General features: G+C 46.5%; 1 protein-coding gene across 1 annotated transcript in view; it reads right to left on the bottom strand.

The window, feature by feature from the left end:
• The window catches only part of CLU (clusterin), a 170120-nt gene that overhangs the window by 7382 nt on the left and 139713 nt on the right, over nt 1-23025 (bottom strand). Inside the window, exon 7 of the mRNA XM_086928054.1 lies at nt 15891-16117. Within this exon, the coding sequence (XP_086784180.1) occupies nt 15891-16117 (227 nt within the window). The remainder of the gene's footprint in view (nt 1-15890; nt 16118-23025) is intronic.

Raw genomic sequence — 23025 nt, 5'->3', positions numbered from 1 at the left:
TTACCTTGCTGTCTGGGAAGGGACTTTATCCTCAAGGTTATCATAAAGTGACATTGTGCATAAGGTGAGACAGGGATGGAAGCCACTGAGGTTAATTTTGGACTATCTTGCTTTATTCTGGGGCTCAAGTGTGCATTCATTGATAAGCACACCATATTTTTCTTCTGCACGAGCTTTGAACAGCTTTTTTAATTTCCATATTTTATGGCACTCAAAACAAATGGTTTCTAGACAATTTCTAAAAAGGGGAATAGGCTAAAATAAATAAGATCTACATTAAAACGAATAATATGAAATTATTTTTATTGGGTATATAAATCCTCTGTTTGGAAAACAAAGGAATTTGGCGACATCTAACATTTTTGAGGTCAGAGTGCACTCCGTAATTTCAGGACCTGTATTCAAAAGCTCACGCTCAATTTGTATTTCGCCTTTGGCATCAGGGGAATTTGCTGGTTGCTAGCAAAAAACTCAAGGGTTTTCCCGCAGTAAACAGCAACATTTTCTGGAGTTATTCCAGAGTCACTCTATGGAGACATTGGGTACTATTTGTCTGAGGCAGCTAATGTAAATAATAAAAGATGAATGCCCTCAAAAGGGGAAATGTTCTTACCCTGTAAGCATCTGTTTGTGGCATGTAATGCTGCAGATTCATATCTGTGCACACTCCTGTCATCTAGTGCTGGGTTTTACAACTTGTTTTTGTTTGAGGAGGTCTTTCAAGTTACAAGGTATTGTGACTCCTCCCTTAAGTAATGCGCAGGTGAATCAATTCCATGATTAGATTGTTTCCCGCACATTGATGAGGATGGAGATAGAGCTTGAGAATCAGTAAGGATATCCATGCAGCAGACATAAACAAGGAAAAGGTTTCTGTAATAACTAAGGGTTTCTGGAGGGGGGGGGGGAGAATGGTGCATGTGAATCTGCAGCTTTACAGATGCTTACAGGGTAAGTAACATTTTCCCTTTGTAACGTGTAGCTGTAGATACACATGCTGTGGTTAAATGTAAAGCAATTCCCCCTATAAGGTAGTGGCTAACCAGAGAATGTTTCATAACATCGGAAAAGTGTAAGCAGGACAGCTTGGCCACTTGGGCTTGCGGTCTCTCTAGGAAATTCACACAATGTAGTTTGGTGAATGTGTGTGGTGTGGACCAGGTGGCTGCTTTACAAATCTCAGCTGTTGGAATGTTGCATAGGATTGTCATTGAGGCTGATTTCTTCCACGTAGAATGTGCTCTTGGCGGAGTAGAGAGCTGCTTTTGAAATGGGGATGATTTTTTAAAAGGCTAAATATAGTGATTGTGTTTTGCAAAATGATTTTGTCCTGTCAGTGTAGTACATGAGGGCCCTCCTTATATCTAGTGTGTGAAGTGCCCTTTCTGCTACTAAGTTTGGATGCTGAAAGAAAACTGGTAGTGACTAAAAATTGTAGAAGGCAAAAATTATTGGGCTCAAAGGGGGACCCATAAGTCTTTACTAGTCCTTGGCGGAGCTCGCAGAATTTCACGGGCTTCGAACATATGGGCTTTTTACCCACACGCATATGTTGAGCTGCATAAGCTCAGATTGGCTGACAGCCTGCTGTCGTTTATGGGTTAGAACAGTTTCACTTTCCATAGTCTGCCGTTCGGAAGTTATTGCCACCACAAGAGGCCTAAGAGGCTGTAAATACCTAGTGCTTAAGTGATTATTCCATGAATGGATTGGAGTGGTTGAATTTATTAGTAATTCCGTGTTACAAGCGTAGCGTGGAATTACTAAAATCCTGCAATTCCACCGGCAGAATGAAAAATTCAGCCCACTCCTAGTGCAGAATATTTTGAGATTCCAGGATGGGATTCAGGGTATACTGGTCAAGATAAACCTATTGTTTTGTAAGTATACTGCCACTGCAGTTAAATGTAGGCGAACGGATGTGTAAACCAATCTGGAGCATTGCAGGTACAATAGGTAGGAGACAATGTTTTGCATTGTTGGTTTCAGAGAGTCAATGCCCCGCGCATCCGAAGAACAACCACAGGTGGGATATCCTTCTCCAACCTCGCTGCCAAGACATGGAACACCCTCCCACTGAGCCTACGACAGACCCATGACCTGCTGACCTTCAGGAGGATACTCAAGACCTGGCTGTTCTATCAGTAGCGTCCCCCAATCCCCCCAGCGCCTTGAGACCCTCGCAGGTATGTAGTGCGCTTTAAAAATGATTGATTGATTGATTGAATAATGTTTGGGTACACCACAGTGGACAAACCTTCTCTACTTTGCAGCATAAAAAGCCCTAATAGTGGAGTGATGCATTTGTTTGAGGGTGACCATGCACTCAGAGGGTACATTTAGATAACCAAACTCTAGGACCCCAGTATCCAGATCACTAGATTGAGCTGTCTAGGTTTGGGATGTCTCTGGGTACCCTGATGTTGTGTGGGAAGGTCCGGTCTGTTGGAGAGCTTCTTGTGAGGAACTACAGAGTTTGAGGAGGGTTGTGAACCAAGGTTGCTAGGCCCGTGTGGCAACCACGAGTATTAAGGTGGGTGAGATCTACCAAAACTTCTGAATCATGTACAGAAGGAGTGATAGAGGAGGAAAGCACAGGCAAATATCCCTAACTAATGCATGCACAGTGCATTTCCCATGGACTGTGAGTGTGGAATCCTGGATGTTAAGATTGAGGATGTGGCATTTTCAGGGGTTGCAATGAGACCTGGATAACCACAATGTTCAAAGTATTGGAAGTAGGACTTCTGGGAGGAGTTCCCACTCATGTGCTTGTTCCTTCATCCTGCTGCGCAGGTCTGCAAAGTCATTGTCCTCTTCTGAAAGGTCCTTTTTAAGGAGATGCTCCTTGCGGTGATTCGTCCACTGCCAAATGGCCTGAGCCAGCATCTAGAGCTGGGAGGAGTCAGTGCCCCCCTGGTTCTGAAGGTAGTACATAGCAGTTACGTTGTATGTCTTGATCTGGTCCTTTTTGTAGCAGAAGAATAGTTTGAGAGCCAGTTGGACTGCCAACAACTCCTGATAGTTTATGTGAAAGGTCTGCTGGAGGGGATTCCACAAACCCTGAACAGTGATGACCTGTAGATGCGCCCCCAAAACCCCAAGAGGGAGGCATCCGTGGTGATGGTCACTTGTGGATCAGGGTCTACATAAAGCATGCCCTGTAAAAAGTGCTGCTGTTCTACCATTGCAGATAGCGGTGGATGCTGGCTTTTACCAACACTATATCTTCCCATACATTCTTGGAGCAGACGCACGTGCATCTGGGCATGTGGAATTGTGGCAGTGCAAGAAGTCATCATGACATGACTTCGCTTACACTTAGCTGGTGATCTGGCTGAAAAAGAGGCAGCAGGGACTGAAAGGCTTGTACTAAAGCAGGACTGAGGAAAGCTTTCCCAGTGACTCAATACAATATGCCCCTAGGAAGGGTTGTATCTAAAGAGACTGAATATGGGATTTTTCCACATTGATTCTGAAGCCCAGATTGTGTAGGCAATTTAAAGTGATCCGAGTGTGAGTGACACACTGCTGCTTGCTTGAACTCTTTATCAGCCAGCCGTTGAGGTAACAGAAGATGTGAATGTCGCTCCTCGGTGCATGGGCAGCGACCACTGCCTGACATTTGGAGAACATTTTGGGTGCAGTGGTAACACTAAAGGGTATAACCTTGAATGCTGGCCACTTAATCATGAATCTAAGCTAGCAGCGATGTGCAGCGTGGATTGGGAAATAAGAGTCCTTCAAGTTTGAGGGTGGTCATGAAGTTGCCTTGCCGCACTAGTGGTATGACATTTTGGAGCATGACCATGTGGAAATGCTCTGACAGGATGTCCTTGTTGAGGGGACAAGGGCATAGAATGGGCATGAGAGAGACACGTATCTTGTGTAATTAGAAAGTATAGGGAGTGCACCAATGAGCTGCTTCTATAAGGCAGCACTGGCTCTTTTGCTCCCTTCAGCAAAAGGGCGGCCACCTCCTCTTAGAGGAGCTGTTTTTGGGAAGAAATGAAGTGTTTGTGTGGTGGTATGTTTGGTGGTGTGGCAGTGAGCTCTAGACAATAGCAGTGCTATTCAATGAGCAGGACCCAATGGTCTGAGATGATGTTTTGCCATTGTGGAAGGAATCCCTGCACATTCTCTGACAGGTGTTGTGTGATAAAGGGGAAGGAGAGAGAGTCACTGGCTAGCAGGTGCGGCTGCCTTAGCTGCTCCACCACTGCCCCTGCCTTTGGAATTGTTTCCCCTGTATGTACCCCTGGAATATCCTTGCGATGTTTGGTTTTGCTGTTTACTGCCTTTGATAGGAGGAGGTAGCCTCCGGGGTTGTGGCTTTGGCACTGCCAATAAAATGTGTGGCAAAACGTGGAACGAGGAGATGGGGACCGGAGAGTCACCATTGCGTTGGCTTTATCACTGACTTTTGTTAATTTTTCCCAGCATCTGATCAACTTGTGGACTGAATAGGAGTTCTCCATTGAAAGGCATGCTTATTAGGTGCCGCTGAACTTCTGACTTATATCCAGAGATAGGAAGCCCAGCATGCCTGTGAATGAAGACACTGCATACTGTTTACACCCCATGCGGCAGTGTCAGCTCCATCACGGATGCATCTACTGGAAGTGCTGGAGATTGTCTGCCCTTCCGATATAATCTCCTGAGCCCACTTATTGTACTGATCATGGAGATGTTGTATGAGCCCCCCCATTTCTTCCCATTGGGGTTGGTCAGTCCTTGTACAGAACTGTCAATGCACTAATGAGTCACTGACTCAGCAAAAACTCTATTTCCTGCAGTATCAACTTTTTTACTTGCTTTATCTGGGGGAAGGGCGTATCGATGCCTTGGGAATTTTCTTGCTTACGTGCGGCACGTACCACCGACGAGTCCAGCGGCAGTTGGCTTCTATTATAAGGTGGGTAGGATGGCGAGGGTTTATACTTTGTCAACCGTTGGGGTGACAACTCTAACCTTCATAGGGTACTTCAACACTTCCTGTGGAAGCTTAGTTATGCCCTTAAGCCGGAATTGGGTGGCCCGCTCTGTGTGGGAAAGTGTTTCCACCAAAATGTCCTCCTCTTCTGGTAGAGCAATACAAAAGGGGATGATGGACGGAGTGTTTGAGCAAATCAAACACTCACCCCCAGTCAACTGATCTGGGTTAGCCTGTCTCATAATCCTCATGAGCCAGGCTATCTTGAATCCAGTGGCCAAGTGAGCAAGGGACTCACGTCTGAGCATACCCTGCCAACTTAGGGTGAACAAAGCGATACAAAAGGGGATGATGGACGGAGCGTTTGAGCAAATCAAACACTCACCCCCAGTCAACTGATCTGGGTTTAATCCATCACCATTCTTTAGCTCACTCAGCCACCCCAGTTCAGACATGGCCATATGCAAATCAGTCTCACCCTGTGCCTCATGGGAACAGTCCAGCCCGAACTGCCAAGCCATGTCTTCCCTGGACCGGAAACAAGCATCCTGGGACCGGTTTCGGATTCATAATCCTCATCAACCAGGCTATCTTGAATCCAGTGGCCAAGTGAGCAAGAGACTCACATCTGAGCATACTTTGCCAATTTAGGGCGAACAAAGCGATACAAAAGGGGATGAGACGGAGCGTTTGAGCAAATCAAACACTCACCCCCAGTCAGCTGATCTGGGTTTAATCCATCACCATTCTTTAGCTCACTCAGCCACCCCAGTTCAGACATGGCCATATGCAAATCAGTCTGACCCTGTGCCTCATGGGAACAGTCCAGCCCGAACTGCCAAGCCATGTCTTCCCTGGACCGGAAACAAGCATCCTGGGACCGGTTTCGGATTCATAATCCTCATCAGCCAGGCTATCTTGAATCCAGTGGCCAAGTGAGCAAGGGACTCACGTCTGAGCATACCCTGCCAACTTAGGGCGAACAAAGCGATACAAAAGGGGATGATGGATGGAGCGTTTGAGCAAATCAAACCCTCACCCCCAGTCAACTGATCTGGGTTTAATCGATCACCGTTCTTTAGCTCACTCAGCCACCCCAGTTCAGGAATGGCCATATGCAAATCAGTCTGACCCTGTGCCTCATGGGAACAGTCCAGCCCGAACTGCCAAGCCATGTCTTCCCTGGACCAGAAACAAGCATCCTGGGACCGATTTCGAATTCATAATCCTCATCAGCCAGGCTATCTTGAATCCAGTGGCCAAGTGAGCAAGAGACTCACGTCTGAGAATACCCTGCCAACTTAGGGCGAACAAAGCGATACAAAAGGGGATGATGGACGGAGCGTTTGAGCAAATCAAACACTCACCCCCAGTCAGCTGATCTGGGTTTAATCCATCACCATTCTTTAGCTCACTCAGCCACCCCAGTTCAGACATGGCCATATGCAAATCAGTCTGACCCTGTGCCTCATGGGAACAGTCCAGCCCAAACTGCCAAGCCATGTCTTCCCTGGACCGGAAACAAGCATCCTGGGACCGGTTTTGGATTCATAATCCTCATCAGCCAGGCTATCTTGAATCCAGTGGCCAAGTGAGCAAGGGACTCATGTCTGACCATACCCTGCCAACTTAGGGCGAACAAAGCGATACAAAAGGGGATGATGCACAGGGCGTTTGAGCAAATCAAACACTCACCCCCAGTCAACTGATCTGGGTTTAATCCATCACCATTCTTTAGCTCACTCAGCCACCCCAGTTAAGACATGGCCATATGCAAATCAGTCTGACCCTGTGCCTCATGGGAACAGTCCAGCCCGAACTGCCAAGCCATGTCTTCCCTGGACCGGAAACAAGCATCCTGGGACCGGTTTCGGATTCATAATCCTCATCAGCCAGGCTATCTTGAATCCAGTGGCCAAGTGAGCAAGGGACTCACGTCGGAGCATACCCTGCCAACTGAGGGCGAACAAAGCGATACAAAAGGGGATGATGGACGGAGCGTTTGAGCAAATCAAACACTCACCCCCAGTCAACTGATATGGGTTTAATCCATCACCATTCTTTAGCTCACTCAGCCACCCCAGTTCAGACATGGCCATATGCAAATCAGTCTGACCCTGTGCCTAATGGAAACAGTCCAGCCCGAACTGCCAAGCCATGTCTTCCCTGGACCAGAAATAAGCATTCTGGGACCGGTTTCGGATTCATAATCCTCATCAGCCAGGCTATCTTGAATCCAGTGGCCAAGTGAGCAAGGGACTCACTGGGGTGGCAGAGTGGGCTAAAGAACGGTGATGGATCAAACCCAGATCAGTTTTCTCCTCTTCTGGTATGACATGCCAAACAACATTGTGGAAGGTGGTTGCTCTTGAATAAACTCATGGTAAGAGGTGGGGTCGTCAAGAGTTGAGTTTGGCAGGGTAGAGTTCAGGGTTGTTGGATCCTGGAAGAACCTTTTCATAAGCATCCCAAGGGTCAACCTGGGAATCTTGATCATACTGGGCCTCATAGGAATCTAAGGGTGGTGGGCTTCCCTTCCCAAATGATGAATGAGTAGATCTCTGTGGCGGATAGAGCCATCGTGGTAGTGGAGGTGGTGGTGGTGGAGGTGACAGCAGTGGTAGTGGTTGGTGGGGAGGAAGAGAAGGACTAGGAGGAGGGTGAGAAGGAAGAGAAAGAGGAGCAGGTCTTAGAGACAATGGACTGATGGCACTATCAGGTCTAATTTATGTCTTTAGAGTTGGTGGAAGCTCCAAAACCAATTGCTCCTCAAATGTGAGCTGTCGCTTGTGAGGAATAGTCTGTTGCACTTGTGGCGCAGGCTTGGAAATAATCTTGCCAGAGTGAGGGTTAATACACAACCTTCATTGATGAAAATCCAGTTCCTCCTGAAGGCGATGTAAAATTGGGAGCTCCTGGCTATCGGAGTTTGCAATGGATGGGCAACTGGGCGCCGAAGTCTGTTTGAGCCTTGCGGTCAATTGTGACATCCATGTGTGTTTCAGCTCTGAGGAGGTGCCTTCGGTGCAGGCACAGATCAACTAGAGGGCACCGAGGGTGCTGTTAGCATCCAGGCAAGCTGGGATTTGTGCAGCTGGCTTGGTGTAAGCGCCGGCTGGAAGGCAGTGGCAGCTCAGAAGGCTGTGTCCCCAAATGTGGGCTTGAAGCCCGCCTCTGAAAGGAGCGGTGAGTGCCTTGGTGTGATGTAATACTCACTGTATGCGTCTTCCGGCATTGAGCCATGTTTGACTGTAGAGCTGGGTTTTTGGAGACTGACGGGAAATCAGGTTCTGGGCTGAAGGCTGTTGCATGTCGGGTGTCGTCTTCATATGCTTCCTCCCCATTGACCTCTTTCCCGAAGATATCAGGGGTATCATCATTCCATTGTTGTTCTATAGCATGCAGTGTGAATCATTGATCTCAACAATTTTCAATGGTCTTTTTTGGACGATATTGATGCAAGTGGAGCAGGAAGCCTTGTTACGGTCCAGGGATAGACAAAGATTGGAGAGAGTATACTGGTCTGTTCCTATTTACTTAGAATAGCACTGTAGACAGTATTGAAAAGCTGTTTTTTTCTATCATGCCATTAACATTCTTGAGCGCGAGACTTGCTGAATGGCCCGTGTGGGTGTAAGGAACATTACCAAACCAAAGCAGTAGACCACGACGGTGAAAAGAAACGTAGATGCACTGAAAGATTGTTCGAGGGCTACCAGGAGCAGATAACTTGAGAGGCCCCAATGAATATAGACATGTGGCATTGACTCAGAGCCCCAGCGAAGCACGTCCGACACCGACGGTGGAAGAAAACAATCTAACCATAGAATCGATGTACCTCATGACTCAAAAGACTTCTTCAAACAAATGTAAGTTCTACACGTCAAAGCTCAACACTAGATGGCAAGAGTATGCACAGAATGTGTATCTACAGCTACACATGCCACGAATATGAGAGTTTTCTACTTTTAACTCTAAAATAGTCGTGATAATAGAACATTACTGCGAGGTGTGCCTTGGCTAGATTTGGTTTCAAAGAGTTTAAATGTACAACAGTCACAGTTTGAAAGGCAGTTCTTGATTTGCTTGTAACTCTAGCATGGTTAGACACATTGCATAAAATCTGTGAGATGCTTAGCATGTTTAGTTTACTCTTGGTATTTTTTAAAGAAATGCAGATCTGTCAAGGGGGTACAATCAAAGGGAGGGGGGCAACAAATCTGTTCATTTTCTAATAACTGAGGCATCCTTTGACAAACCCACATGAAATAAAGCAACGTGTTTAGTCTTCTGTGAATAGAGCAAGTTTTGTACACATCCAGCAAAGGCACAAATAACTTTGGTGCTGTTTAATGTATCTGCATAAAAATTAGCAGGTGGTTTGCAGATTGAGCTGAAATATCAGGTTAAGTCCAGTGCACGTTTTATGCAATTCCAATAAGGGAGGAAAATGTTAAAAAAGGATGGGGGGGTCAAAAAAGCTTTGAAGTGCTAATAACGAAAGCACCATTTGATGGATTGCGAAGAGGTGAGACACCAGAATTAGGTTTAACTTGCATACTGCATGTAGCACACAGCTTCAAATCGCTTTGTATCGCTCACCAGGCATTCTAGTATATGGGCCCAGCAATCAATCTATCCCTCATCACTCCCTACCACCCTGCTAGACAGTTGCGCTCAACCATTGCCACTCTGGCTACAGTTCCCAAAATAAAGAGAAGAAATGCGGGAGGCCGCTCCTTCTCCTATAATGTGGCCAAGATGTGGAATGCTCTTCCCCAACATCTAAGGTCCAACCCCGATCTCACCTCATTCCGTAAGCAGCTGAAAACGTTCCTGTTTAATAAACAGTAGTCAGGCTTGATATATCTTCTTAGTAACCACATTCTCGGCTGCAATCTCAGCGCTTGGACGACTCAGGGCAGCTATGTGCGCTATACAAAAATCATTTTCATTTCATTTCATGTGTATCTGGTTGTTGGCTATATGGGAAGTTGATTGGCTGCAGAAAAACATCTCTGCATCCAGCTCTGTTAAGCCACCAGGTGACTTTGAACATGGCTGGCCCTTCCATCAACACCTGCTGTACACAGTTGAAGGCCATGCAGAAAGGGAGTAGGTTGCAACATGATATGTCATTCACTACCAAACACCCACCACAAATATCCACGCAATCCACCAGGAAAAAACACTTACATTTCCATCCATAAAAATATACTTATATCAATGCAACAAATTGGGTTACTGGTTGAGGGGGGTGTGAGAAGTTGGCCTGGCATATGCTGTCCACTATTCTAGTGGGCACCTTGCACCAGTCCAAACGACCCTTATTGATGGTAGGTTTAAGACAACCTTTATAGAAAGCTATCCTAGTTGTAGCCGTGGAGAGCAGCCTTCAGGCTAAGTCTTGAAGGAATGTAAAGCAGCTTGTTTTACCAGTCTATAACCTCATGAATGATCAAATGAAAGGAGAGACACACCAGGTATATGTATAAAATATATGTATTTATTCTAAACACACCCCTCTAGTCCCTTTATGAGGCTAGAAGCAAAAGTACAATACAAGAACTTAAATAGCACACAGTAAATTAGCACAATATACGTTTTGCCCTAGGGGCCTCACAAACCATATACTAAGAAAGTGGTATAAGTACCGCTGTGAACATAGAGACAAGGCCTAGGGCCTGTAGAACTGCTGGGGCAACCAGGAACCACCCAAGGTAGGGACGCAGGAGACCCACGGGGAACGCATGCAGTGTCTAAACACAGCCACAAATCACCATTGACTTCTATGAAGAAAGTTCCAGTTAGGTTTTTAAAGAATAAGGACACTTGGGAGTGGACTACGAACAAACCCCTTCAGTACTGGACACTTCGAGAGTCAAGAACCACGAGAGCACCGAAGTACTCGTGTTACCTCACCCAGTGAAGCCGGGTGCATAGGTGTCTTTTCGTGTCGGGTTCCGTCGTCGTTTCCTATGGAGAGCTGCAAAGAAGTACTGCAGGCGACCAGGTGAAAAGTGTCTGGATAGATCCAAGGGTGGATCGGACATCTGAAGAACCTGAAAGCAGAGGGGACAAAGTCTGGGTCGCTAGCCAGTGAACAGGAAGGCGACAAGAAGATGCCAGCCGATGTCGGGTGATTTCAGGTGATGTAGGTGAAGCTGGACTCTTCAGCCACAAGGACCAGGAGGCATCAACGACAACCAGGAGCTGGATTCGAGCTGTCCCATGCCGGATGTAGAGTGCTGTAGCATCGGTATCTGGATTGGACCCAACAAGCCTTGGCAAAGCAACCCACGCAAGATGGAAAGATTGGCTTCGGAGCAGACCCTCAATGTCTGAGGGACTCACCCTTTGGAGGAGAGTCAGGGCATGTCTGGAGCAACCAGGGACGCTCAAGAAACAAAGGATTTACCTTTGTGGGGACCCACCAGTCAACGGACCAGGGATCTCAAAGGAGCCTCAAGCAGGAATGCCAAAAGCGGCCCCCCAGAATACTCGTGGAGTGTAGGCCCACAATCGTCAATGCAAAAGGAGCTCAGGGCTTGGACTACAAGTAGCCCAATGCAGAACTTCAGGAAAGCTCAGGAAGTCGATATACTAGCAAATGTGCTGGATGTCCAGGAGTTCCGGTCCCATGTCTCTCATGATGGCTACAGGTCTCAGCTTTGCTGGGGACTCGTGTCGGCCTCGAAGATGTCTGGAAGTCTGTGTTCTGTGTCGCAGATTCTTCGGGATCCGGTGGGAGCCTCGAAAATGCAGACCGGCAAGATTCTTCTTTGGTGCCTGTTTGAACAGGGGAGTCACTCCTTGACCCCAAGGGAGATTTCTTCAGTCTTACAGTCGATATGGAATGTCGAAGGTCCAAGATATATGTTTCAGAGTTTCGTCCAGGGTAATCTAAAGTCCTAGGGACTGGGTTCCTATACTTATACTAAGTTTAGGGGTTGGACTAACTCTAGGGTCCCACCTATGAGAGGACTTGGGGAGGGAGTGGTTACACCCCTTTCCCTTTGTCCAGTTTCGCGCCAGAGCTGGGGCTGAGTGCCCCAGCAACCAGTTTGAACTGGGGTATGCACAGGGACACCTTGTGTGCCCCAGGCAGTGTCTGAAAAGCATTCTGTGACTGCACCCACCCTGCTCCAATACACTAAAGCCTGTCTGGGGAGATGGTTACACCTCCTTGGACAGGAAACCTATTGTCCAGGCCTTGCCGGAGTTTTGTCCAGCAGCAGGAGGTCAGACTTGTGTCTGCGGCAGCAGCATGCATTTTTTGATGCTGGGGCTCTTTTAAACTTCTATCAGTTAGACCAGCGTGTACATGTCTTCTCCCTCTAGAAGGGTGGAATGCTACCCCCGCCGCCAGAACTGGCGGAGGGTAGTATTCCAAAGTGTTTGACACCAAACACGACATGTTTTGATGCAGCCATTCCAAAGTTAGCTTTAACCGTGAGGATTATAATGCACTTAAGAGTATATGGTATGGCTGTATCACAGAACAGCTATAAGGAAGGGATTCCAAAAGCTGCAGAGGGGCTCAGCTCATGCTAGGGACCCTCTCACACAAAACCAAGCACTCTGCCTCCAGGATTGTTAAGGCCTGCAATAGGAGTGAATATAGGTTTATATGTGTCTGTATATATAGGTAGATATAGGTATACTATATCTTAGTAAGGGGTACAAGTATCACCTTACCCAGGCTGCAGTAGCATACCGGTGGTGCCATTTTGGAAGGCTTCCCAGGCTGCCATAATACATGCTTCAGCCCCTGGTAGGCCTCTGGGGTACCTATGCCCTTGGTACCTAAGGTACCATACACTAGGGACTCACAAGGGTAACCCAGTAACCACTCTGGAGTGTACCTAATGTACATGCAATCAATTTAGAGAGAAAACAGCTAGGCTGGGGACCTGGTTAGCAGGGCCCCAGCCAGACTAAAGTTGATAAACCAGTGAAACACAGCAGTGGGGGTAACCATAGGAAGCAGATCCTACTCTCCTACAGGGGGTGCAACCGATCAAGCAGCAACCACAACCCTTCTCAGGGTGAAGTCAAAAGCAGCCCTGAATTAACCTGTGATCAACCCTCGGGTAACTTGGTACAGAGCAGTCACTCTTAAGTCAGAGGCAATATGTAAAGTATTTGTGCATCACTTCAAACAGTAAGACAATGAACACATCACAAAAAGGTCACCACACAGTTAGAAAAATAGAGTAGATTTTAATGAATAAAACAAGACCGAAACATCAAATATCCAATTGTTAGAACCGGAGATATTGGTTTTTATAGTTTTTATGAGAAATCACACCAAGAGGTGTAAAGCCACAAGTCCAGGCTGACCGCAATGTAGCGTGGGCCGGCTACAAGGACCCAGTTAGGTCCACTGTACATAAGTTCCTTAAATCCTGACTTGCGGAGTGTTGCATGGATCTGCTTTGAAAGGTGTGCCACGAAACCGAAGCGATGCGTTGGTTCCGAGATGTGGTGCATGGACCTGTTGCATCAGCATTGAAAAGCCGTCGACGGGGCTTATGATGCAAAGTCTGGTGTTGAGAATGCAGCATGCAGTCGGGACGAAGCATCGGTTCTGAACAGCTGCAGGGCTGTGATGCGGAGTCCAGTGTTATCATGGCTGCCGTCAACAAGGAATGTGATGTCCTGCGGAGAGAATGCGTTGACAGTTCTGAAGGTGATGCAGGTCTTTGCGATGGGTCCAATCCACACAGTCACAGAAATGCATCGATCTGCTCGAGGTTGCACCATGCAAAGGAGATTTGTCTGTTCTGCTGGATCTACAGAGACTGGCAAAGCACCGTAAGCCCACTTCCAAGGTTCCAGGACTGGGGTGGCAACACTTGGCAGGGTAGACTCACAGATGGCAGAGGCCAGGTGCTGAGTTCAATGTTCAAACCTTCCAAAAGCCTGTTATATCCCTGAGGCTTCAGATCAGGAGGCCAGCCAACTAGCCCTTGGAGTCACTCCTTATACTCAGTGGGGCCTTTGAAGTGCGGGATATATCAAAGATATGCCATTGAAGTGCACACATGCCCTGCCCTACCTGCCCTGGCCCCACACTGGGGGTTATGCAGCCCTTTGTGTGTGTACCGGACACAGCCCATTCAGGTATAAGTGAGGCTGTGCCCAGCTCCTCCCTCGGATATTGTCAGTGATGGCCCAACCAGTCACACCGAAGCTCCCTATTGGGTGTGGCTGTGTAGGAGGAATACACAAAGCCCAACGGTCCGTTACACCCAGTCATGTGACCAGAGGAAGACTGCAGGTACTAAATGGATAAGGCAAGAAAATGCTAACTTTCAAAAAGTGATGAATGTTTGTGGAGAAATGCCATTTGCCAAGTGAAGCTTGAAGAATATCGCCTAAATTTCCATCAGGAAGTTATAACCTGTTAAGAAGAGCCAGAAATCTCCTGAAAAAGGATTACAACATTCACAAGTGTCTAAGAGGATACTGTTAGGAGATTGATTTCAGCAAAGAAGATAAGATTATACCGTGGTCTAAGCCCTGATGATAATCCCCTGAGGCAGAGGGGGATTGGAAACGTGTCGGCGCGCTAATATTTTGCCTGCGAGGGATCCACATTAATTGAAGCTCTAGAGATGGTGCCACTACATGAAATATACCACGAGAGCAAATCACTTCCAGAGAAAGTTGTCCCCGCAGTATACCTGTTTGAAGTGCTCAATGAACTGAACAATACTCAAGGTCATAGCGCATACAGTTTGAATCACCGACTGGTGTAATTGTTTGAATTAATCGTTAGATTTGAATTTATTGTCGTCATCTTTAAGTTTTTGAATTGTCCAGTTTTTTATGTGTTTATTAACATTTATTCATGAGGAATGTATAAATGAATGAAATGTGTATTCTTTTCATTCTTCAAAAAAAAGAAATGATTTTTGAAATTAAGTTGAATTAATACAACTGTGACAGTAAAATGTTATGACGTGATGCATTGTATTTCCAAATCTGCATGAGTAACTAGCAGTTCCAAAACTGGCGACCAGGTAATTCTTTTTGAAAAAAGAAAAAGAAAACTTTCAAAAGTGGCATTTTCAAAATTGTAATTTAAAATCTGACTTCATCATAAATTCGAATTTTAAATTGTGATTCTAGAGACACCAAACATACACTGTTCATCTCTTCCCATTTGGAAACGATGCATAAAATGTAATAAGGCAACTCCAATTTTATCCTATGGGAGAGATAGGCCTTGCAGTAGTGTAAAACAATTTTAGGAGTTTTTCACTTACAGGACATGTAATACTTAAAAGGACATGTCCTACTTTTTAAATACATTGCACCCAGTCCTCTCAGCTGTCTAGGGACTACACTTGGTATGACTTATGTGACTTAAAAAGGAATGTGTGGGCCTGGCAAAAGGCTTATTTTGCCAGGTCAAGAGGTTACAACTGCACACACAGGCTCTACCATAGCAGGCATGAGGTATGTTTAAAGGGCTAGTTAAGTGGGTGGTACAATCAGTGCTGCAGGCCCACTAAGATCATTTAACTTACAGGCCCTGTGTACATGCAGTACCATGTTGTTGTGACTTCTAAGTAAATTCAAAATGCCAATTGGGGATAAGCCAATATTACCACGTTTGAAGGAGTGAGGAGTGAACACATGCACTTTAGCACTGGCTAGCAGTGGTAAAGTGCAGAGAGTCCTAAGTCCAGCAAAAAGGAGATCAGAATAAATGGAGGAGGAAGGCAAAATGTTTGGGGGAAGACCACCATAAGGCTGAAAGGTCTATCAATGAAGTCATGGTCAATGCTGGCAATACCACTTTAATATATATTTTAAAAAGACCACAGTTGAAATGCAGCTAAGGATACGAAATAAACCTGAAAAGTCCAAGAAAATATATATAGCTTAACATCCGTGTCTACTTTACATTTTGTAGAGGTAAGTTGTAAGAGACTATAGGACTCACCGAGGACACTTTGAATATTCCTTCTCTATTGTCTGTAAAGTTGGCGAGTTTAGAAACCCACCCATACTGCTCATTCAGCTGATCTAAGACACCAGTCATGTTTAACATTTCTTCTTGGAATTTCTCAAGCAGCTTCTTATGTTCACTTGTGTATTTTTCAGCCAGGCGCATTGCTTCTATATACTTCTGTTCATGTGAGCTCTGCATTGATTCTTTCCCTGAGCAGTCTGTACAAAATAGAAGAAAATTAATTTACTATAAAAACACCAAATAGCATGTCAACCTTTCGAAAAGCAGGAGACAATATGAGTCTCCCTTTCCCACTAACATACTGAACTGCAAAAGTTTGCAAGGGGTGAATAAGCAAAATAAACTATAAAAAGTGAAGGTTGCCCCAACTTAAGTCGGAAAAACTGGAAAACATGCTTAAGCATGGAAGGGAGAATGCAGAAACTGGTTAGTCTCCTTTCCCAGAAGGTATACCACCCCTTATAACAAGACAGTTTCCTGTCCCTTGTTTTTTTCACAGCAGCTATATTTCCTGTGTTTTCTTTTAGCTACATCTTAATGCCACCTGAGATTCCCCTGTTTGATATGTATGAAGGCTGAAGGCTGATAATATACAAATATCCAGCCAACTCATAACCCCAGAGTTTATCTAAAGACTCCCAAATGTCCACAGTGTGTGGCAGGGGCATGAGTTGTATATTGATCCGAATGCGAAACTGATGAGTCTTAGGCTTTGCTCGGGAACCTTAACGTCAATTTAACTGGCCTTTTCCAGTGAATTTCTGAGGTTTCTTTTCTAAGGCAAAGTTAATGTGCTTGTATTACCTGAACTATGTATTTCTTTTAAACAAGAAATAACTGGTGCACCAAACTAGGCTTGTACAGTATGAAAGTCAAAAAACAGTAGCAATTACATTTCCAAAATGTATTTTCAAATCTTCTTTTTATTGTTCAAATAAGTTCACTTGTGCAGGGAAGAACAGCCAACGCGTTTCGTCCAGTACATTGGACTTCTTCAAGGCATTCACGTAATTTTATGCGGATGGTGATGCCATTAGTTGTCCATCCAAATAGGGGATTAACTTGTGACCACGTACTATGTGTGCACGATTGCATTCATGCATGGCAATAAGTATTGTGCATGACGTGTAGATATTTCCAAGTCACGAAAAACAAGGGCATGTCATCCCTGTTAGGCAGCGCCCTAATACTGCGTCGTGAGTGTACTTGAGAGGTGCAGACTTCCTATCGACACTTAACAACAAGGCAATCATTTTGCCTCATACTGAGCCATTGGAAAAAAGTATTACAGGCTAACTCAGACCTCAAAGGTTCATTGGAATTGAAAATTGATTACATTGAAATGAATGTGAGGTTCTAGAGTTACAAATCAAAGTAATGTAACTGTCTGGTATGGTGGAGCATCTACAGGATTGGATTGAAACAGCACTCCCAGTGCTGCCTTGCCCCTTCGTTCCATTTTGCTCCTCAGCTAGCCCTGGCCACCCACTAGCTAGCCCCCAGCACCAGTCACGGTGTCTTAACATCAGCGCGATCACACCCCCCTGCTACTTTATGGGCATTGCTACACAGCGGAGGGTGAGGTGGCACTGGGAAAGGGAGTTTTACTCATTTGATGCAGCCACAGGGAGAAGTGTGGCTCAATGATTAGAGCGGCAGACCCTGATGCAGAGGTCTAGCCCGGGGCCAGGGATCAATTCCCCGCCTCGGCGGGTCTTGGGCTCAAAATTCCACGGACCTGATAATTCTCGCCTCAGTGCCTATTCAAATCATGGAGTCCTACTCTGCAACTCTGGGCAATAGCTTGCTTAATCTCCACAACAGCCCCCACAACGCTAAGGATGCCTGGTCTCCACCTTGGGGGTGCCCAGGAGTGGACGCCTCACAGGGAAAGCCAGGATGGGTTCCACAGAGGTATTCGTACAAGCGCCTTGAGACCCTTGCGGGTGAGTAGTGCGCTATACAGGTATCAATTTACATTTTACATTTACATTTAAGGAAGCAGGAAGGAACGTTAGCCTCTGGCCCTGACAGATCATCCAGGTGCAATCGGTCAGGCATAAATGGGAGGGCGGTAATTGCGTGCCTGGTCCTAACAACTGCATAATGTTTCTAAGCGAGGTTCTATGCAGGGCTGTGACTGGAGGGGTGTAATTTGCAGTCTGTGAGAATCCAGGCACGAGCGCTGTTGAACCATCACAGAACCTCCTTTCCAGCATTTTGCCAGCATCTGACATACACGTGCCAGGTCAGCATCAGCATCCTAATCCTGGTGGGGGCCTCTGCAAATAACTTACAAGCCCTTCCCCCACGCTAGCCCTCTCCTACCCACAGCCTCCTCAGAGGCCTAATAACAGTGACGGCTGAGCCACAAGTGAGTTGATCTCCCAGTATTCAACAGTTAGCCTGCCACGCTGGCATGGGCAACGCTCCCTAGGTAGGTGTGGGGCTCCTTTATAATATTCACACGTACTTTTTCACATTAGCCCCCCACTATCCTGAGCCTACCCACAGGTCCTGCAAATAGTTACCAAGCCGAGTCCTAACGAGGTCAGGGAAAGTCAGGGTGCGATCCCCAAAAGGGCTGACAGGAAAAGATGCGCCTGCTAAACTACCCAAAACAGCCAGACAGCCCACCACCAAAGACGGTCTCCTGGTCCTTACTGATACGGAACCAATGGACCCGTTTGGATGCTTAACAACTGGAGCGCATAGTTCAAACAAGGGAGCTACCAACTTAAAGGCAAAGCCCTGCAGCTTGCAGCCTAAAATATATACAGACTTCAGTCTCCTTAAGGACGCAGGATCTGTTCTCTATTCCAGCAATGAGGGTCTTTCTGGTCTGGTAACAACATTGCAACTGGAGGTTGCTACCCCTGCCCTCCAGCACCCAATGGGGGCATCCGGTCACTCAGCTGTTTTGAGTTTGCTGACATCCAAACACAAAGCCTGGAGTAGGGCAGCAGGCTCTGACGAGATTCCTTCTAGCCATAGTGATTTAAGCGATCAGATGATACCCTGTACAAAAGAGGAGAGAACCCCCAAGGCAAACATGGTAGGATTTACTGACCCAGGCTACGAGAGGTCTCCAGGCACCGCACCAGTTCTGATCAGCACATCTTTTACATTGTGGCCTGTGCTGCAGCCCTTTTCCTGGTCCACAGCATAAGCAGCAGTGTTAGAGAGCACGTTTCTTACCGGCAGCATGGCGGTAAAATTGTAAATGGATGGTCGGACCGCCACCTGCTCTTCAGGCAGACTCCTGACCGCCGTGATAGCGGGCGGTGGTCCTACCGCCCTCTATCATAATCGGCTCCTGTGTATGGAGTCAGGAATGCATTAAATATAGAAATTACGGAATCAGAAAAGCAACATTGTGAGTTAGAATGTCTTATGCCAACCCTTGAGTTGGCGGAAACATGAATACATTTGGAGGGTCACATACCTGGGTAAAATTGACTATAGGGCAGGGCTGACCAGGAGTTAAAGGGAGGGAGAGAGATTTGGTCACCTGCTAGTGTGTCTGCTCAGGCAAAATGTTTGACGAAAGCCCCTTTGTGTGATATATTCCACCACTCGGAAGATTTTGAGTTCTCAGGTGGAAAGTTTACACATCATCATCAAGAGCTCAATCCCTCTGAATGTACACAAAATGTTGAAATACCTGAACACTATTCCGTTGCCACAGACCACCACTGAACAAGCAGAATCACTAGGGTCTGTAAATTATTGATGAAGCATTAAACGTCGAGAATAAGATTTAATGGAAGGTATTAGATACTAGGATTTTGGATATAGTAAGTACAACAGGCAACCAGACCGGGTTCACTCCTGATTACAACACCCACCTAAACCATTGAAGCCTTTTTTGTATCATTGGCCAGGCTCTGCAGGGAGAGATGCTGTGGAGTCCCTTCATAAAGGCAAGGCTTGACATTGTACTTTGGCATAACCTTTGGCGTCTCTTCCTGCATCCTCCCTCTATTTCTGTTTCTCCTTCTCTCCTCTCTAAATGTATTGAGACTGACCTATTTTGTCTGATGCCCGATGGAGCTACCTGGTTTAGTTATAGGGGAGATGGACATGGATTCCCGCCTTGGTCATCACCGACCAAGTCGGTCTTTAGACAGACTTCCTTTTAGTCTCTCCTAGTTGTCTCTTCCCTTGCCCTCCCTTTCTCACCACCCCTGGCCCCTCCACTACTTTTCTCTCTCCTTTCTCTCCTCTCCTAATTGTATTGCCTATTTGTTGATGCAATTGTGTAATTGTTGATCTTTTCTGTAACATTGTTGATTCTCATGTAAAGCGCTCTGATACCTTCGGGTCTAGCTAGCGCTATATAAAACTCTTTAAATAAATAAATAAATACCCCGGTGGGTTTCAATATCAGTGCTCTATGTTGGATATGCCTTCTTCCACCCTTCCACCTTCCCCTCGACGAACTGGTCGTGTTGCCTCACTGCAATGTAACATTTCTTGAGGTACTACGAATGGTTACCTCCTTTTCTCTGTACTGTTCATGTTAGCAATGGAACCTTTGGTCGTGAGACTTCGACCGAGAGCTGGGAAGTGTGGTATAAAAATACCAGAGCAGGACGATATTAGCATGGTATGCAGATGACGGCTTAATGCATTCTCAGGGGAGCGATGCAACAGAAACGATGCATGAACCCACAGATTCCGCGGTAGCTCAGCATTGAAAATTAATTAGGACAAATCATCAATTTTCTCTTTCAACAGGAAGGTCCACGTTGATGCAACATTTAAGAGGGATTCAGAAAAGGGGGTGGTGATGAACAGAGTGTCTGAATTAAGCAGACCACTCTTACCCAGTCCAAAGATCAGGGCTTGATCCATCACCGTTATTTAGCTCACTGCACCATCCCAGCTCAGAACCTGGCTATATGCAAATTAGTCTGTCCCTGGCCCAGTGCATCATGGGAACAGGGCAGACCAAACTACCAAGCCAATTCTTCACCAGAAAGGAGACAAGCTTCCGGGGACCGGTTTCTGGCATTTCAGCCGTCGTCGGCCCGGCTTGCTTGAATCCTGATGGTGCAGTGAGCAAGGGACTCATGTCTGAGTATACCCTGCCACACTTATAGTGGCCAAAAACGATTCAGAAAAGGGGGTGGTGATGAACAGAGTGTTTGAATTAAGCAGACCACTCTTACCCAGTCCAAAGATCAGGGCTTGATCCATCACCGTTATTTAACTCACTGCACCATCCCAGCTCAGAACCTGGCTATATGCAAATTAGTCTGCCCTGGCCCAGTGCATCATGGGAACAGGGCAGACCAAACTACCAAGCCAATTCTTCACCAGAAAGGAGACAAGCTTCCGGGGACCGGTTTCTGGCATTTCAGCCGTCTTCGGCCCAGCTTGCTTGAATCCTGATGGTGCAGTGAGCAAGGGACTCATGTCTGAGTATACCCTGCCACACCTAAAGTGGCCAAAAACGATTCAGAAAAGGGGGTGGTGATGAACAGAGTGTCTGAATTAAGCAGACCACTCTTACCCAGTCCAAAGATCAGGGCTTGATCCATCACCGTTATTTAGCTCACTGCACCATCCCACCTCAGAACCTGGCTATATGCAAATTAGTCTGTCCCTGGCCCAGTGCATCATGGGAACAGGGTAGACCAAACTACCAAGCCAATTCTTCACCAGAAAGGAGACAAGCTTCCGGGGACCGGTTTCTGGCATTTCAGTCGTCGTCGGCCCGGCTTGCTTGAATCCTGATGGTGCAGTGAGCAAGGGACTCATGTCTGAGTATACCCTGCCACACCTATAGTGGCCAAAAACGATTCAGAAAAGGGGGTGGTGATGAACAGAGTGTCTGAATTAAGCAAACCACTCTTACCCAGTCCAAAGATCAGGGCTTGATCCATCACCGTTATTTAGCTCACTGCACCATCCCAGCTCAGAACCTGGCTATATGCAAATTAGTCTGTCCCTGGCCCAGTGCATCATGGGAACAGGGCAGTCCAAACTACCAAGCCAATTCTTCACCAGAAAGGAGACAAGCTTCCGGGGGCCGGTTTCTGGCATTTCAGCCGTCGTCGTCCCGGCTTGCTTGAATCCTGATGGTGCAGTGAGCAAGGGACTCATGTCTGAGTATACCCTGCCACACCTATAGTGGCCAAAAACGATTCAGAAAAGGGGGTGGTGATGAACAGAGTGTCTGAATTAAGCAGACCACTCTTACCCAGTCCAAGGATCAGGGCTTGATCCATCACCGTTATTTAGCTCACTACACCATCCCAGCTCAGAACCTGGCTATATGCAAATTAGTCTGTCCCTGGCCCAGTGCATCATGGGAACAGGGCAGACCAAACTACCATGCCAATTCTTCACCAGAAAGGAGACAAGCTTCTGGGGACCGGTTTCTGGCATTTCAGCCATCGTCGGCCCGGCTTGCTTGAATCCTGATGGTGCAGTGAGCAAGGGACTCATGTCTGAGTATACCCTGCTACACCTATAGTGGCCAAAAACGATTCAGAAAAGGGGGTGGTGATGAACAGAGTCTCTGAATTAAGCAGACCACTCTTACCCAGTCCAAATATCAGGGCTTGATCCATCACCGTTATTTAGCTCACTGCACCATCCCAGCTCAGAACCTGGCTATATGCAAATTAGTCTGTCCCTGGCCCAGTGCATCATGGGAACAGGGCAGACCAAACTACTGAGCCAATTCTTCACCAGAAAGGAGACAAGCTTCCGGGGACCGGTTTCTGGCATTTCAGCCGTCGTCGGCCCGGCTTGCTTCAATCCTGATGGTGCAGTGAGCAAGGGACTCATGTCTGAGTATGGATGTATGACGTTACAACGCATACCATTACAACTACCTACCATTACAACGCGACCATTACAACGCATACCATTACAACGCATAGCGCTTAGAGGTGCTGGATAGTGGTAAGTATAATTTACTATTCCAACTCCAGTCCCCGTGGACACTAGGGAAGGTGTTGGATAGTAAATTAAACTTATTCCCTATCCTAGAGCGCCCCCCAGCGCAATGCGTTGTAATGGTATGCGTTGTAAAAGTGGCGTTGTAATGGTAGGTAGTTGTAAAAGTTGCGTTGTAACAGTTGTATACCCT

Source organism: Lissotriton vulgaris, chromosome 6, assembly GCF_964263255.1.
Source record: "Lissotriton vulgaris chromosome 6, aLisVul1.2, whole genome shotgun sequence".
NCBI classification, from domain to species: Eukaryota; Metazoa; Chordata; class Amphibia; order Caudata; family Salamandridae; genus Lissotriton; species Lissotriton vulgaris.
This window is presented reverse-complemented; position numbering and strand designations above follow the sequence as displayed.